General features: G+C 44.0%; 1 protein-coding gene across 1 annotated transcript; it reads right to left on the minus strand.

The window, feature by feature from the left end:
• Positions 1 to 980: 980 nt before the first annotated feature.
• On the minus strand, positions 981 to 1,925 carry LOC142004851 (olfactory receptor 6F1-like). The gene has a single exon (XM_074982532.1). It carries the CDS (start codon positions 1,923 to 1,925, stop codon positions 981 to 983), a length of 945 nt encoding a protein of 314 aa, XP_074838633.1.
• Positions 1,926 to 16,083: the final 14,158 nt, after the last annotated feature.

A 16,083-nucleotide genomic window follows, 5' to 3' on the forward strand; every position in this document is an offset into this window, starting at 1 on the left:
CTTTTACGGCAGCCGCGATGGGCCAGATAGAAAGAGAGGAATAAAAAGGCAGGAGGGAAAAAGAACCACCGTGGGATGACAAAAAACCCTCCTGAGAGTGACGGCCTTTATTTCCGCCACTGGCCCAAGGCGGTGGTCAATGGCGGAAAGGGAAGGACCGCTGCTGCAGTTTGTCTGTACAGGGCTCCCTCAGTAAGGCGTTGACTCCTGCCAGATTAAAATTGCCGGAGCCTTCGTTGTTAGATGGTGGACTGGAGCTCTTCTCGCTGGGTCCGCTTCGGGTCTTCGGCGGCCCACGTGGGCTAGCATGCATTGACTGACATGCAGGTCTCCTTTGGGCTCTTCTGCCTCTTCGGTGATTTCAGCTCTATACTGAGTCTAGCTCTTAACTCAGTCCACAGCTCTTCCTCTTCTTTGATCTTCTCGGGTCCCTCACTGACGACAAACTAACTGGCTCCGGGGTGTGCTCTCAAACTTATAGAGCTGGGGCGGACCTGGTTGAACACCTGTCAGCTCAGGTCCGCACCCTTGGTTACCCTGGCAACCGGGACGCACTCTCTAATGCATATTTATGAGGTATCCTAAACTATCCTATCACCACACAGTATTTCAAGCTACTGCTTATGAATATTAATAATGTTTATGAATATTATAATGAACTCTTTTAACGATTCCTCTATATACCTTATATTAGCTATTCTTATACATTAAATTAAACACCTTTTTTAAGGTAGATTCTTTTTGATTCCTATTTAATTTTAATGCGGTTTGATGTGGAACAATGTCACTACTGCTGGTAAAGCAGATTTTTATTTTAGATGCTTAGTTTTCGAGGCTATTTGGTAGGGATACAGGACAGCCACACAGGTACCACAGCCCATGGCCAGGGACACATTAATCACCTCATATGAGGATTTTTCAACACAGTTCACCTCCATGATATTATATATAAAAATTGGCTTTCTGGTTCTATCCCTGTTTCAGAATGCAGAGAGTTTACGAACAGCTTTTCTCAGGCACTCCTTGAACTCCTTGTTTCGCAGGCAGTAGATGACAGGGTTGATCATGGGATTCAGGAATGTGCAGAAGACGGAGAATATTTTTTCTGGTATCTTGGAAGGATTGACTATTGGAACTACAGAAACAGCAAACACTATCATGTAGTAGACAGTTACTACAGTGAGGTGAGAGGAGCATTTGGAAAAGGCCTTTTTCCTTCCAGCGGTCGAAGGGATTTTCAGGATGGTGGCGATGATATAAGCATAGGATGTTAGAGTCAGTAGACAGGGGATAAGTGTCACAACAGCAGCAACAACAAATGTCAGCAGTTGCAAAGTCTGGGTGTCAGTACAAGCCAGCTTTATCATTGGCACAAATGCACAGAAGTAATGGTCAATTTCCTTGGAATCACAGAATGTTAACTGCCACATGAAAACATTTACTATGGCACAAAAAAGAAAGCCACTTATCCAGGAAGCTCCCACCAGCTGGCCACAAACCTTGCCATTCATCAGAGCAGCATAATGGAGGGGATGGCATATTGCCAAATACCGATCGTAAGACATGGCCGCGAGGATCATATTTTCTATGGTTGACAAGACACCAAAGAAATATGCTTGCACAATGCAGCCATTAATAGAAACAGTTCTGTCCCCAGTCAGGAGGCTGCTCAGCAGCCTGGGCACAACTACAGAGGAGAAGCAGGTCTCCAAGCAGGCCAAGTTCCACAGTAAGAAGTACATGGGGGTGTGAAGTTGCCGATCAGCCACAACCAGAGCAATTATGAGGACGTTTCCAGCCAATGTCACAATGTAGATAACAAGAAACATGAGGATGAGAAGGGGCCGTAATTCTGGGACTTCTCCAAATCCTACGATGATGAATTCTGTGATGAGTGTTTGGTTTCTCTCTGCTACTTTCTCCATAACCTTTATCTACAAAAAGAAGAACATCAAATATTGATGACGGTACGTATTCTGGTTCTGAGTCCTTTTTCACTGGTGGAAAACTGAATTAGGTAAACTTGTATGACTACATCTCTCCACTGGAAAAATGAAATTGTCAATAAACCAAGAAAGACGCTTCTAATTAAAGGTTACGCTTCCCACATTAGAGAACAAAGAGACCAGAACTCCTGCTGAACTGTTGATATGTTCCTTCCAAATTCCATGAGTTCTACTGAACTGCAAAAAGAGACTTTTTAGCTGTAGTATTGAAATATCTGTATCAAGGGACCTGATAGCGGGTTGGAAGTATGTAAAAGGGGGTTACAAGGGCTAGGGAGAAAAATGGTTCTCCTTGGCCTCTGAGGATAATGCAAGGAGCAATGTGTTTTAATTGCAGCAAAGGAAGTTTAGGTTGGACATTATATAAAATTTTCTCACTCTCAGGATGGTTAAACACTGGAATATATTGCCTAGGGAGGTTGCGGAATCTCCATCACTGGAGATATTTAAGAGCACGTAAGACAGATGTAGTTGTAGCCTAAAGCCGTGTACACACGTGCACGCTACTTCGAAGTAACGGCACTATCTTCGAAATAGCGCCCGTCACGGCTACACGTGTTGGGCGCTATTTCGAAGTTGAAATTGATGTTAGGCGGCGAGACGTCGAAGTCGCTAACCCCATGAGGGGATGGGAATAGTGCCTTACTTCGAAGTTGAACGTTGAAGTAGAGCACGTGTAGCTGATCCACGTCCCGCAACATTGAAATAGCGGGGTCCGCCATGGTGGCCATCAGCTGCGGGGTTGAGAGACGCTCTCTCCAGCCCCTGCGGGGCTCTATGGCCACCTTGTGCAGCAGCCCTTAGCCCAGGGCTTCTGGCTGCTGCTGCTGCAGCTGGGGATCCATGCTGCATGCACAGGGTCTGCAACCAGTTGTCGGCTCTGTGGATCTTGTGTTTTTTAGTGCAACTGTGTCTGGGAGGGGCCCTTTAAGGGAGCGGCTTGCTGTTGAGTCTGCCCTGTGACCCTGTCTGCAGCTGTTCCTGGCACCCTTATTTCTATGCGTGCTACTTTGGTGTGTAGACATTCCCTCGCAGCGCCTATTTCAATGTGGTGCTGCCCAGCGTCAAAGTTGAACGTCGAAGTTGCCAGCCCTGGAGGATGTGTAGACGTTATTCATCGAAATAAGCTATTTCGATGTAGCGTGCACGTGTAGACGTAGCCTAAGAGAGCAGTGAAGTACAGGAATGTGTCACTTACGTACTTGGCATAATCAGCATCCTTGGAAATGTTTAAGAACAGTCACCAGAAAACCCTGGCAGAGACAATTTAGGTGGGGTTGGTGTTGCTTTGAGCAAGGAGCTAGACTAGGTGACCTCTTGAGGTCTCTTTCAACTCTCGTCTTCTGAGACTCGAGCAGCTAGTCCAAAGCTACCCTGCCATTTTTGGCATAACTAGCTCAGTCAAAGGTGGGATTTGCAGATGTATCAGAACAGGGGATTACACAGCCCAGATGCTGTACAGACATGCACCATAAAACACAATTAGAAACAAGTGAAGCTTTGGATTGTCTAAAGGTTTGCACAGCTATACCAGTGAATTAAAAGAAAAAAAATAGCTCCATTTGCTCGATGCTGCTGGAAAACCAACAGACAAATCAAAAACCAAAAACATAAACCCACACTTTGGGTTGGCACTTAATCTTGGTTATATAAGAGTGTATTGTATCGGCTTCCTATGGTTTTGCACCACTGCGACCAAGATCAAAATCCAATCGCATGAAACACAGTGTAAGCTATATAGACAGAATGAGATAAAAATACAGATAGAAGACAATGAAAGCATGAAAGATTGTTTATTTCTCTAAATATTATAAGTAGTAAAATAGAGATCTCTTTACACAAAAGTATCAAAGAATAACAGAATCCAAGCAAGAGACCTCAGAAGGCCATTGAATTTAGCCCCTGCCCAAAGCAGGATCAACCTCAACTAAATCATCCGAGCCAGGACTTTGTCAATCAGGGACTTAAGAACGGCTAGGGATGGAGATTCTACCACCACTCTAAGTAATGCGTTACATTGCTTCACCACCCTTCTGGTAAAATAATTTTCCCTAACATCCAACCTACACTTCCCACTCCGGAATTTGAGAACACTGCTCCTTGTTATGCCATCTGTCAGTACTGATAAAAGCCTCTCTCCTTTTTTTTTTAAATCCCCCATTTCATAAGTTTGAAGGCTCCATTTCATAAGTTGAAGGCTGCTGTCAAACTGCTAGTCACTCTTCTCTTCTGCAAACTAAATAATACAAAATCTCTCAGCCTCATCTCAAAGGTCATGTGCTCCAGCCTCCTGATCATTTTGGTTTTCCTCCCCTGGACCCTCTCCAATGCATCCACCTTTTTTCAATACTGGGGACCCCAGAACTGGATGCAATACTCCAGAGGTGACCTCACCAGTGCAGAATAAAGGGGGATAATAGCTTGTCTAAATCAGCAGGAAATGCTCCTCCTAATGCACCCCAATATGCTAGGAGACTTCTTGCAGATTCTCACTCTTAGAGTACAGGTACCAGAGCCAATACGTCTAGAACGTCTTTTATGCTTTTCTCCAACGCACGTCTGGGAGGGGTAGTGGTAGTCTGACACTTGTAGGACATAAATGTATCACAAAAAATTGGAAATCATGATCACTGCAGAAAGAGTAAAGAGATTATTTTGTTGAAAAATATTTAAGAGTCATAAAACTGAGAGGATGAAAAAGTACAATGAACATGCAAGGAACTCACACAATTCATAAATACATACAGTCTTTCAGGCTGATTCCATTAGTGGCTGTTGGTCAGGACTGGCATGTGTTGTGTTGTGAGCCTGTTTGCCAGCAGCTGGGAATGGGTGACACAGTTGCTACTTAGAACACTAGGGGACAGACATCCTGGGTTGCATTAGAAGGAGCATTTCCAGCAGATCTAGAGGAGTGATTGTCCCCTGTATTTGGCACTGGGGACTTGTATAATCTCCATACTTGAAAATGTTTAGGGACAGTCATATGAAAAACCCGGCAGAGACAATTTCACTGGGGTTGGTGTTGCTTTGAGCAGGAGGTAGACTAGAAGACCCCTAGATGGGGCACTGGTGAGGCCACATCTGCAATACTGTGTCCAGTTCAGGACCCTGCACCAGCACAGTGAGGATGTGGTTGCACTGGAGAAGGTCCAGCATTTATGAGCAATTCTATTCTTTATGACTTGGGGGAGGACTAAGCTGATATTTTTTTCTTTCCCAAATCAGATTTATCTTGAGGGATGTGGGGACACCCACTGATGGTCATTAACAGCCTATGCTCCAAGACGGAAGAGTAGAAGGGACTTAACTACGAGTACTAAATCAAATTTGTACATTTCACTCTGAAGATCTATTGTCAGCTGCACCTGAAACCTAAAACTTCCTTAGGGCTTCCTGAGCTACAACTGGCTTCTTCGCAATACGTTTCCAATTCTCTTCTCCCATTGATAGTCTTCAGTTTTCTCAGTAAATGAAGGGTTGGGTTCCTACCTGGGAGTCTTTCTTCTGTCATTTCTTGATTTAATTTGTCTTTATTCGCTTTCACAGAAATTCATCTCTCTCCTGGCTGGTGATATATAATTCCTATAAAATGATGTAATTCCCCTTGATATTTCTGCTAGAGGCAATTTGAAATTATTGTGAAAAGGAAAGTCAATATTTATGTTTGAAGGGAAAACAACTGTACTCATAAAGCATAATGAATAGCCTCAAAGGGGAAGTCACAGAAAACAACTGATTCCAATGGGAAAAAAACGGAGACAGGAGAATTGTTTTCCCAAAAGGCAAAACAATGGGGGGAAAAGGAAAAATCCAAATAAATGTATATAGACAGAACCTGTAATCTCAGTAGAAATCTCAATATGTGATTAATATTACATATTAACTAATATGGAGGAATTCACTGAGAATTTGGAAAGCGAAGAAAGCTTTGGAGAAAGTGACGATGAAATCACAGAGTTCATGATTCTAAGAAATAGTGAAAGAGAGAACAACAGAACAGAGACAGTGGATCTCAGGAAAGCGCAGTTTAGTAAACTCTCAGAGAGCTGGTAGCTAAAGTCCCAAGGGAAGCAAAAGTGAGAGGAAAAAACTACTGAGAAGAGTTGGCAGTTTTTCCAAGGGACATTGTTAAGGTCCCAAAAGCAAGCTATACTGCTGAATAGCAAAGGTAAAAAGTATGCTAAAAGACCACCTTGATTTAGCCAGGAGATCTTGCAGGACCTCAGAATCAAAAAGGAGCCATTTAAAAAGTGGAAATTAGAAGATATTTAGAGAGATTAGTATAATAAAACAACACATGTATTCAGGGGCAAGGTTAGAAAGGCCAAGGCACAAAACGAGCTTTAACTAACTAGATAAGTAAAGGGTAACAAGAAGTCATTCTCTAAATGTATTAGAAACAAGAAGACAACCAAGGACAGGGTAGCCCCACTGCTCAGTGAGGAGTAAGAAACAATAACAGAAAACTTGGAAGTGGCAGAGGTGCTTAATGACTTCTTTCTTTCGGTCTTCATTAAAAGGGTCAATGCAGAAACGCTTAACATAATGCATGCTAGTGGGAAAGGGGTAGGTTTAGAGGATAAAATCAAAAAAGAACAGTTAAAATTACTTAGAAAAATTAGCTGTCTGCAAGTCACCAGGCCCTGATGAAATGCATCCTAGGATATTTAAGCAGGTGATAGAGGTGGTTTCTGAGCCTTTCGCTATCATCTTTGAAAAGGCCTGGAACTCGGGTGAGATTCCAGAGGACTGGAAAAGTGCAAAAATAATTCCCATCTATAAAAAGGGAAAAAAGAACTACCCAGGAAACTACAGAGCAGTTAGTTTAACTTCTGTGCCGGGAAAGTTAATGCAGCAAATAATTAAGAAATTCTTCTGCAAACGTCTGGAAGAAAACATCCAGCATGGATTTGTAAAGAACAAATCATGCCAGACCAATCTGGTCACTTTTTTTGACAGGATAACAAACCTTGTAGATAAGGGAAAGTGGTAGGTGTGGTATACCTAGATTTAGTAAGGCATTTGACACGGTCTTGCGTGATCTTATCAATAAACTAAGCAAATACAGCGTAGATGGGACCACAGGAGGGTGGTGAAGCACTGGAATGTGTTGCCTGGGGAGGTGGTGGATTCTGCTTCCCTGGAGGTTTTTAAGTCCTGGCTTGACAAGGTCCTGGCTGGAATGTCTTAGATGGGGTTGATCCTGCTTGAAGCAGGGGGCTGGACTAGATGACCTCTCGTAGTCCATTCCAGCGCTGGGATTCTGTGATTCTGTCTTTCTAAGATGCAGAGCTTTACCATTTAGAGTATATACTGGCACCTCAGTATAGCCGTCCCTTGCCCGCCCCCACCCTCTGCTGCCCTAGTGTCCATTATACAGTACTAGCCTCATTACCCAGCGTTGCTCAGGTCTTAATTGTGGTAAGTTTTTTTAATAAAAGGAAAATGAAGAAGCTTTATTTGAATGATTGTACATGTGAGATTTTATGCTGTGTGGCTGGCTCAGGGGAGGGTGTGGCCATGCAGGAGTCTGGCAGGGGGTTGGAAAGTTTTGGGTGGCTGAGGGGAGAGGTTGGGGTGATAAAGTCAAGGAAGCGGGTGGGTAGAGCAGGAGTTAGGGCAATATTTCAGAGGATCCAAAAAGGAATAGGGGGTGCAGAATTCAAGGGGCCTTGGGGTTCAGGTCAGTTGGTGGGGAACTCAAGGCAGGAGGTGGGGGGGTCAGGAGTTAGGGCAAGGGGCAGGATTGGGTAGAGCTTGTCATGAATCATCGGTAGTTAGCATGAGTGCGTAGTGTAAATGATTAGAAATTAACCATCAGTTGGCATATTATACAGTAAATGGCACATTGGGGTGTATTAGGAGGAGCATTTCTAGCAGATCTGGAGAAGTTATTATTCACTTCTACTAGGCACTGAGGAGGCCACATCTGGAGTATTGCCTCCAGTTCTGGGCCCCCCAGTAGAGAAAGGATGTGGATGCATTAGAGTGGGTTGAGCGGAAGGTGGTGAAAATGATTAAGGGGCTAGAACACATGACCTATGAGCAGAGGCTGAGAGATTTAGGTTTATTTAGTTTGCAGAAGAGAAGACTGAGGGATGATTTGATAGCAGCCTTCAATTTCATTAAAAGAAGCTCGAAAGAGGATAGAGAAAGTCTGTTCTCAGTAGTGACAGCTGGCAGAACAAGGAGCAATAGTCTGAAGTTTCAGAGGGGGAGGTGTAGAGTGGATATCAGGAAAAACTATTTCCCCAGGAAGGTGGTGAAAAAAGCACTGGAATTCTTTAATGGCAGAGTGGTGGAATCTCCATCCCAAGAGGTTTTTAAGTCCTGGCTTGACATAGTCATGGCTGGGATGATTTAATCATAGAATCCTAGGGCTGGAAGGGACCTCAGGAGGTCATCTTTTCCAGCCCCCTGCTTCAAGCAGGATCAACTCCCACTAAGTCATCCCAGCCATGACCTTGTCAAGCCAGGACTTAAAAACCTCGAGGGGTGGAGAATCCACCACCTCTGTAGTAGGGGTTGGTCCTGTTTTAGTCAGGGGGCTGGCCTAGATTACATCCTGAGGTCCCTTCCAGCCCTAGAATTCTATGATTGTATGAAAAGAGGCCATAAGCCAGTGCCCCAGTGAATTATGGACTTGTTTGCCACTTTGGGAACAAAATTATAGCTGCGTCTACACGTGCACGCTACTTCGAAGTAGCGGCAGTAACTTCGAAATAGCGCCCGTCACGTCTACACGTGTTGGGCGCTATTTCGAAGTTGAAATCGACGTTAGGCGGCGAGACGTCGAAGTCGCTAACCCCATGAGGGGATGGGAATAGCGCCCTACTTCGACGTTCAACATCGAAGTAGGGACGTGTAGACGATCCGCGTCCTGCAACATCGAAATAGCGGGGTCCTCCATGGCGGCCATCAGCTGTGGGGTTGAGAGATACTCTCTCTCCAGCCCTTGCGGGGCTCTGTGGTCACCGTGGGCAGCAGCCCTTAGCCCAGGGCTTCTGGCTGCTGCTGCTGCAGCTGGGGGTCCGTGCTGCATATACAGGGTCTGCAACTAGTTATTGGCTCTGTGTATCTTGCACTGTTTAATGAAAGTGTGTCTGGGAGGGGCCCTTTAAGGGAGCGACTTGCTGTTGAGTCCGCCCCGTGACCCTGTCTGCAGCTGTGCCTGGCTCCCTTATTTCGATGTGTGCTACTTTGGCGTGTAGACGTTCCCTCGCTGCGCCTATTTCGATGTTGGGCTGAGCAACGTCGAAGTTGAACATCGACGTTGCTGGCCCTGGAGGACGTGTAGACGTTATTCATCGAAATAGACTATTTCGATGTTGGCTGCACGTGTAGACGTAGCCTATGTGTGCAGAGAAAAGCAGAATTGCACAAAAAGAGGCTAGTTCCCAGATAAGTTAACAAGGAAGAAACAAACCCCAAGGACACTCTGTTGCTCATTGCTGGGTGAGTAGAATTGAGGTGATGTTCCAAAATTGGTCCTGGACACCACCCCATCCAGACTAGGGGTGTAATCAATGAACTGAGCACACTGGAGGGATTCAACCAATGAAGTGCACGTCACTCTACCTGCCAAGAAATTGTATGCTACCTTCATTTGCCCCATGGCCTGGAGTCCATCATATCAGCATAATGAGGTGATGTGCATGTTGGACCCTCACCTGAATCAACGAACCAACATACCTGGCCAGCTTTAGAAGGTGAGCATGTGTGTGTATGTGCTGAAGCGGGTTAAGAATTAAGCTGAGTTGAGAATTTCCCATCTTTTATTATTAAATTGGAGATACACATCTCCTTGAACTAGAAGGGACCTCTGGAGGTCACCTAGTCCAGTCCCCCGCCCTCTTAGCAGGACCAAGCACCATCCCCGACATCTATTTGCCTCATTTCCTAAATGGCCTTCTCCAGGACAGGACTCACAGCCCTGGGTTTAGCAGCCCAATGCTCAAACCACTGAGTTATCCCTCCCACTGTTAATCCGCCAAGCTATACATTATTTTGACTTGTCTTCTCATAACTAACTACTCAACTGGAACACAGTTTTTAAACTGTTACCATAGTCGCATGCACTAAGGTTGTTTTCACTGTGAAAATTATTCATTCTCTGGCTGTGTCTACGCTACAAAAATAACTTCAAAGTTGCTTACTTTGAAGTACAACTTCTCAGAGATTTTACACGCTCCCTACTTCGAAGTTAAACTTTGAAGTAGGGTACTACTCCATTCCCGGGAATAGAGTAAGGACCTGGGGACGTCTGCACTAGGAACTAACTTTGAAGTTAACCTCAAAGTTAGGTGCTACGTTGAAGTAGCCAGCAGAGAGTCTACACACATTTTCCCTTACTTCAAAGTTAATTTCGAATTAGGGAGCCCAACTTTGAAGTCTACCTTTCCGCAGGGCATCTACACTCATTTTTTTTCGGAAGAATCTTTCAGAAAAAAGGCACTCTTCCTCTTCTGGGAGAGGTAGAGGGGCACCAGAAAAAGTGCCCCCCATCTTCCAACTTCAGAATGAAAGAACATGTCTAGGCCGTTTCTACACATGCCTCTTTCTGAGAATAAATGGCCCAAAATATGTTAATGAGGCATGGATGCAAATTCCCCACACCTCATTAACATAAAGTCACATGATTTGGAGTCTGGAAGACGTTCTTCTGGACTCCAAAACGCCATGTAGCAATGTAGCCCCTGGGGGTAGGTCTTCCAGAAGGAAGTCCTTCTTCTGGAGGCCCCTTCTCCCTGAAAATTCCTGAAGACCCCCTGGGGGGGCCACACTTCTTCACAGCATTTTGGAGACCGACGGAACATCTTCCAGACTCCAAATCACGTGACCTTATGCTAATGAGGCACAGGGAATTTTCATCTGCACCTCATTAGCATATTTCGGGCTGTTTATTAGCATGCCACTTACAAAGAATGTGGTATGTCTAGAAACGGTCTTTCTGAGTGGACGCTCCATGGGTTCTTTCAAAAAAGGCCCATCTTTTTCAAAAGAACTTGCTAGTGTAGACACAGCCCCTATGTTCCAGCTGTGACTGGACTCTGTAACACTGGGACATTGGCTCATATTTCCTTTCCAGCAGTGACTGCCCTGTCATATGCCTGTGGCATATGAAAACCCTGTGGCCAGGGCTAATTTAGAGTCACCAGAAAGACGCACAGACCTCTGGTCCAGCTATGAAAAGAGAATGTTCTTCAGAAGGATACCACACAGATTTTACAGTTTGCAGAAGTCTTTAACAAAACATTTGTTCCAGTGCATATGATCCACAAGTCCATACTGTCCACCAAAAATGGTGAAGTAGTAAATTTTATAGGTGGACCTAAGTGGGGCGAAATTGCACATTTTGGTGTCTGAATTCTAACTGAAAAGATTATAGGGTTATAGTGTCCACAACCAGCTTCTGGCACCTGGGATACTTCCTAATTCATGCTATCTACATGATCATAAGTAAAGTGTGATTAATTACTTGCTTATACTAAAGGGAAGGTTGTTAAGCAGTAGAAACATGAGGGATTAGGTCTTATGGGGAAAGGATATTTTCATACATCCTTCAGGTATAAAATGTTCATTTCTCACGCACACGGAACAGAGGGAGAGCATGCCAATTTTTCAGCTATTGTTCAAGGCTCTACAGATCCCCTTCCAGTGCAACCATTTTCCATTAAACAGTCAGTTTTTCAGTGATTTTCGAGAGAGGAATTAGATGCACACTTCAACCTGGCTTCTCTGTGGTCAGTGTCTGGATTCTTGGTGAGTTTCATTTGGTTTAAGTTTGGTTTATTCTCTTTGGCTGTGGCCCCACGTGGCCAAAATTTTGGAAGGGCAATGCTAATGGCCAAAGCAAAGAATACTAATGAGGCGCTGAAATCAATATTCAGCTCCTCTTTTTCATGCTGCCAGCCACGGCACTTCGAAAGTGCCACATTTTGATCACATGTGGCTCAGCTAAAAGGGGCACTTTTCAGCTTATAGGAATAAGGGGATTTCAATGTTTGCAGGGGCCTTTCGGAAAGGGCCCGACGCAGCCGAGCCATGCGTGATCGAAACACAGATCTTTTAACAACCTTCCCTTTCAAAATGTTGGACAAATATGGCCATGGCCTTTTTGTCTTCTGAGGGCAATGAAATAATGACCAATGGTGTCCACCAGTCTTCGGCTTTATTTCCAGATCTATAGATGGAAAGTGCAGTCTATTTTCCATTCTTACAATACCTCTACTACCCTAGTTTCCACAATCATTCATGTCCTAATTCTCACCCTGTAAGGTAGGGAGATAGTGTTAAAAAAAGCAAAACATGGAGGTATAAACACTGTGTAGAACTGGGAGGGACCTTGAGAGTTCATTGAGACCAGTTCCCAACACTCACAGTAGGACCAATCACCATCCCTAATGGATTTTTTTTAATCTAACCTGCTCCAGACCCTTAAAAGGCCCCTTGAAGGGCTGAGCTAACAATCCTGGGTTTACAAGACCAATACGCTAAACACCAAGCTATCCACTCCCCTTCTGTTTTACATACGGGGAAATGAGGCAGACAGTGGGTAAGCACTGGATTCTAAAAGATACTGAAGAGCCTAAAGAACTAGATTGTGCCAGTGAGATTCTCAAAAGCACCCCACTACTTAATTCTTATGAAAATCAATGAGAGTTGGGCAGGTAGACATATTTGCAAACCCTCCAGCCTGTGACTACATGTTCAGGCTGACATGTTGAAGATCATCCTAGAAAATCATGGCTGAGCAAAGCCTCAAACACTACTGCTCCTAATCCCAAAACAATGGTCTAAACACTGCATCATCCCCTACCACAGTTTGGCCTCTCATGTTTTCATTAGATTAGGAGATTATTGTTGTCCTCCATAGCAGTTGTACATTACATCATTAAAAATCCAGTCGTAATCATATTGTTTTGCCTCCTACCATTCTCAACTGACACCTAGAAGAAGTGAGGTGCAATTTTTGGTTCAGTTTTCTCTGTTCAGGACCTTTTTCTCTGAGCCTGTCTTTCTTTGCGTCATTTTATTGCTCTGGTCTCAATTCTCTCTATGCCGGAGTAATGAACACAATTTGCAGACACACGCATGAAGACAGAGACAGAGAGAGAGAGAGGCCTGTCTTCCCACAGTGGCCACTGCCAGATGACCCATTGGTCTGAGGCTGTATCTCATTGTCTCATTTTATCACCATTTCATTGTGTCATCTCAGTTTGACTGAGGCTGATGTTTTAGGAAGAATTAGATCAGTCATTACTTACTAGATTTTTTTTTCTATTCTTGTTAAGCACCTGATTCCTGGTGAGCTCAATTCTTTTGCTTTCCCCTTTTAATTGGATGTATATCTCTGGGGGAAAATGAAATTTTATCATTGACCGAAACCAAGGCACCTATTTAACTTCTAATTATTAAATCAAGCAATCTTTAAAAAGGTAAATGGGCAAACATTTGATCAGCAGGTGAAGGACAGAGGCTATAAATTATTGTGGGATGGTCAGTGACTACAGGTTGTTTCGTTTACTCAGATTTAAATACAAAGAAGGTAGGTCCATAAATGACTATTAGCCAGGATGGGTAGGAATGGCGCCCCAGCATCTGTAGGTCAGAAGCTGGGAATGCGTGATAGTGGAGGGATGACTTGATGTTTTGTTGACGTAAAAGTAAATCTGGGATGCAGGGATTCCCCTATGGCCATTTCAGGTGGAGTTGGGTGTGGTCTGAGCACACATAAAGGACTCCTAGACATACCCGACAGAGGACAGCCTGTCCTTCCATGATTATGCAACATTCTGAGCATAGGCTGGAGAAAGTTATCAAGTGGGTAGCACTGCATGTGACCGGTGGCAGAAACATAGCTGCCGAGGGAACTTCACTGTGGAAATTTAGAAGATGAGTGAATTTAGGTGCCTAGAGGTTTCAGTGGCTGCTCAGCAGGTGTTCTGCAAGTCCCAGTGCAATCAGTCTGGAATTTATGCTCCCAGGCCATGGCTACACTAGCAAGTTTTGCCAACAAAACCCCAGATTTTCCAACAGAGTGGTAGACCTTCCACACACAAAATGCGTTTTGTCAACAGTATGTTGACCAAAGTCGTCACTTTTGCTAATGTCCTTCCATCTCTCTCAGATGAGGAAAAGTGACTTTTGTGAACCGGTTCCATCAACAAAAAAGCTGTGTGGATGCTTTGAGGGCTCTTCTCTCAACAGAAAGGGGGTCAGGGGCAATGGGCAGCCCTGTCTGCTGTGCTTCCACGTGCCTGTTTTGCTGAGAGAGTGGCCAGGCAGTTTGGTTTCTCTGCTGACAGAGTGGAGCGCTTTTCTGATTGGCTTTTGTGTGTGGCCACACTTTATCAATAGAAGTTTTGTCAGGAAATCTCTTCCAACAGTGACTTCTTTTGACAAGTCATTGCGGTGTAACCGTAGCCCTAAAGTGGCCGTGAAGTGCCTTTGGAAATCTATCACCATTACCTGAAGGAACTTGCCATCTGGAAGTCTGGTAATATGCCAATTGTGCTTCAACATAGCACCTTCCATAAATTGATAGAGTCCATGATTAGAAGGGATCATTGTTGTCATCTACGTTATCCGACGTAGCATAAGATGATGAACTGCCCCACAACAGTCCACAGTGCAGATCTTTTTGAGAAACCTCCTGTCTTGACTTTAGAATTATAAGTGATGGCAAATCCACCACAGCTTCTCTCGCCAGTGTCATTATATGTATTATTTCCACTCTGAGTATGTCTCACTTCTTCCTATAACACAAGAAGTAGGAATTCGACAAATGAAATTAATAGGTGGCCGGTTTAAGAATTTTTTTTCACATAATACACAGTAAACCTGAGGAACTCCTTGTCAGAGGATGTTTTGAAGACCTACACTATGATAGGGTTCGAAAACACTTGATAAAGTCATGGACTATAGGTCCATCAATGGCTGTTAGCCATGATATGCCGGGATGATGTCCCTACCTTCTGTTTTTCAGAACTGGAAAGTGGATGACAGGCATTGGATCACTTGATGATTACCTGTTCTGTTCATTTCTTCTGGGGTACTTAGTTTTGGCCACTATTGGAAGACTGGACACTGGGCTAGATGAACCTTTGGTCAGCTCCAGTATTACTGTTATTATGTTCTTATAGTCATTGCTTGTTTGAAGAGCTCACTATTAAATATCTGTTCCCCATACAGATTCCTCTAGATTGTGTTTAAGTCACCCCATTCCCTTTCTTTTGTTAAGTTGACTGTGTTCTCCTAGTCTATTGCCACATGACATGTTTTCTGATCCTTTTATTGTTCTTGTGGATGTCCCCTGAACCCCCTCCATTTACTCACATCCCTCCAGGATTAGTGGCATCAGAACCGGATATAGTCTTCCTCCAGCAGTCACACCAATGCCAAATAAAGAGGTTAAATACCTTTTTCATCCACTACTCAAGATTCTCATTTGTAGATCTGAGGATTGTATTACCCTTTTTGACCATGGCATTATGTTGCGACCTAATATTTTAATAATAATTTACAATAATCCCCAGATCTTTTTGAAAGTTCCTCCTTCCCCAGATAACGTCTCCCATTTTGTAAAGATAGTCAACACTCTTTGTCCCTAGATGCACACATTCACACATAGACAAGGTAAAAAAACCACATATTTTGATGACCAGGTTCTTCAGGTTTCTCTTTTTTTGGTGACCTGTCCTCTCAGAAAAACATCATCCAGCATAGTCCCTCAAGCTCTCACATGGAACCTGCAGGGAAAATGCAAAAGAAGACCTGAGACAACATAGACAAGATCCACTGAGACTGAAGGACAACAACTGGGGTACTCCTGGAATCAGCAAGAAGTTTTGTCCTGAGATAGAGTGAAGAGGAGGAGACTTGCAGATGACCTATGCTCCACTCAGAGTAGAAGGGTTCAGTAGCAGTAGTTGTCTTCATTATTTACTGCTCCCCAAGTTTTTGTCTCTCCTGAAAACTTTATCAAGAAAGATCCATCAGACGTTTCCAAACCCTTTTTAAAAGAAGATGAAAGTAAAATCAGAGATGGGGAAACTGAAGTTCAATCCTCATC

This window comes from Carettochelys insculpta, chromosome 32 (assembly GCF_033958435.1).
Source record: "Carettochelys insculpta isolate YL-2023 chromosome 32, ASM3395843v1, whole genome shotgun sequence".
Lineage (NCBI taxonomy): Eukaryota > Metazoa > Chordata > Testudines > Carettochelyidae > Carettochelys > Carettochelys insculpta.

Excerpts from the sequence above, each read along its gene's own strand:
- LOC142004851 (XM_074982532.1), bottom strand. The coding sequence starts at position 1,925 with ATGGAGAAAGTAGCAGAGAGAAACCAAACACTCATCACAGAATTCATC.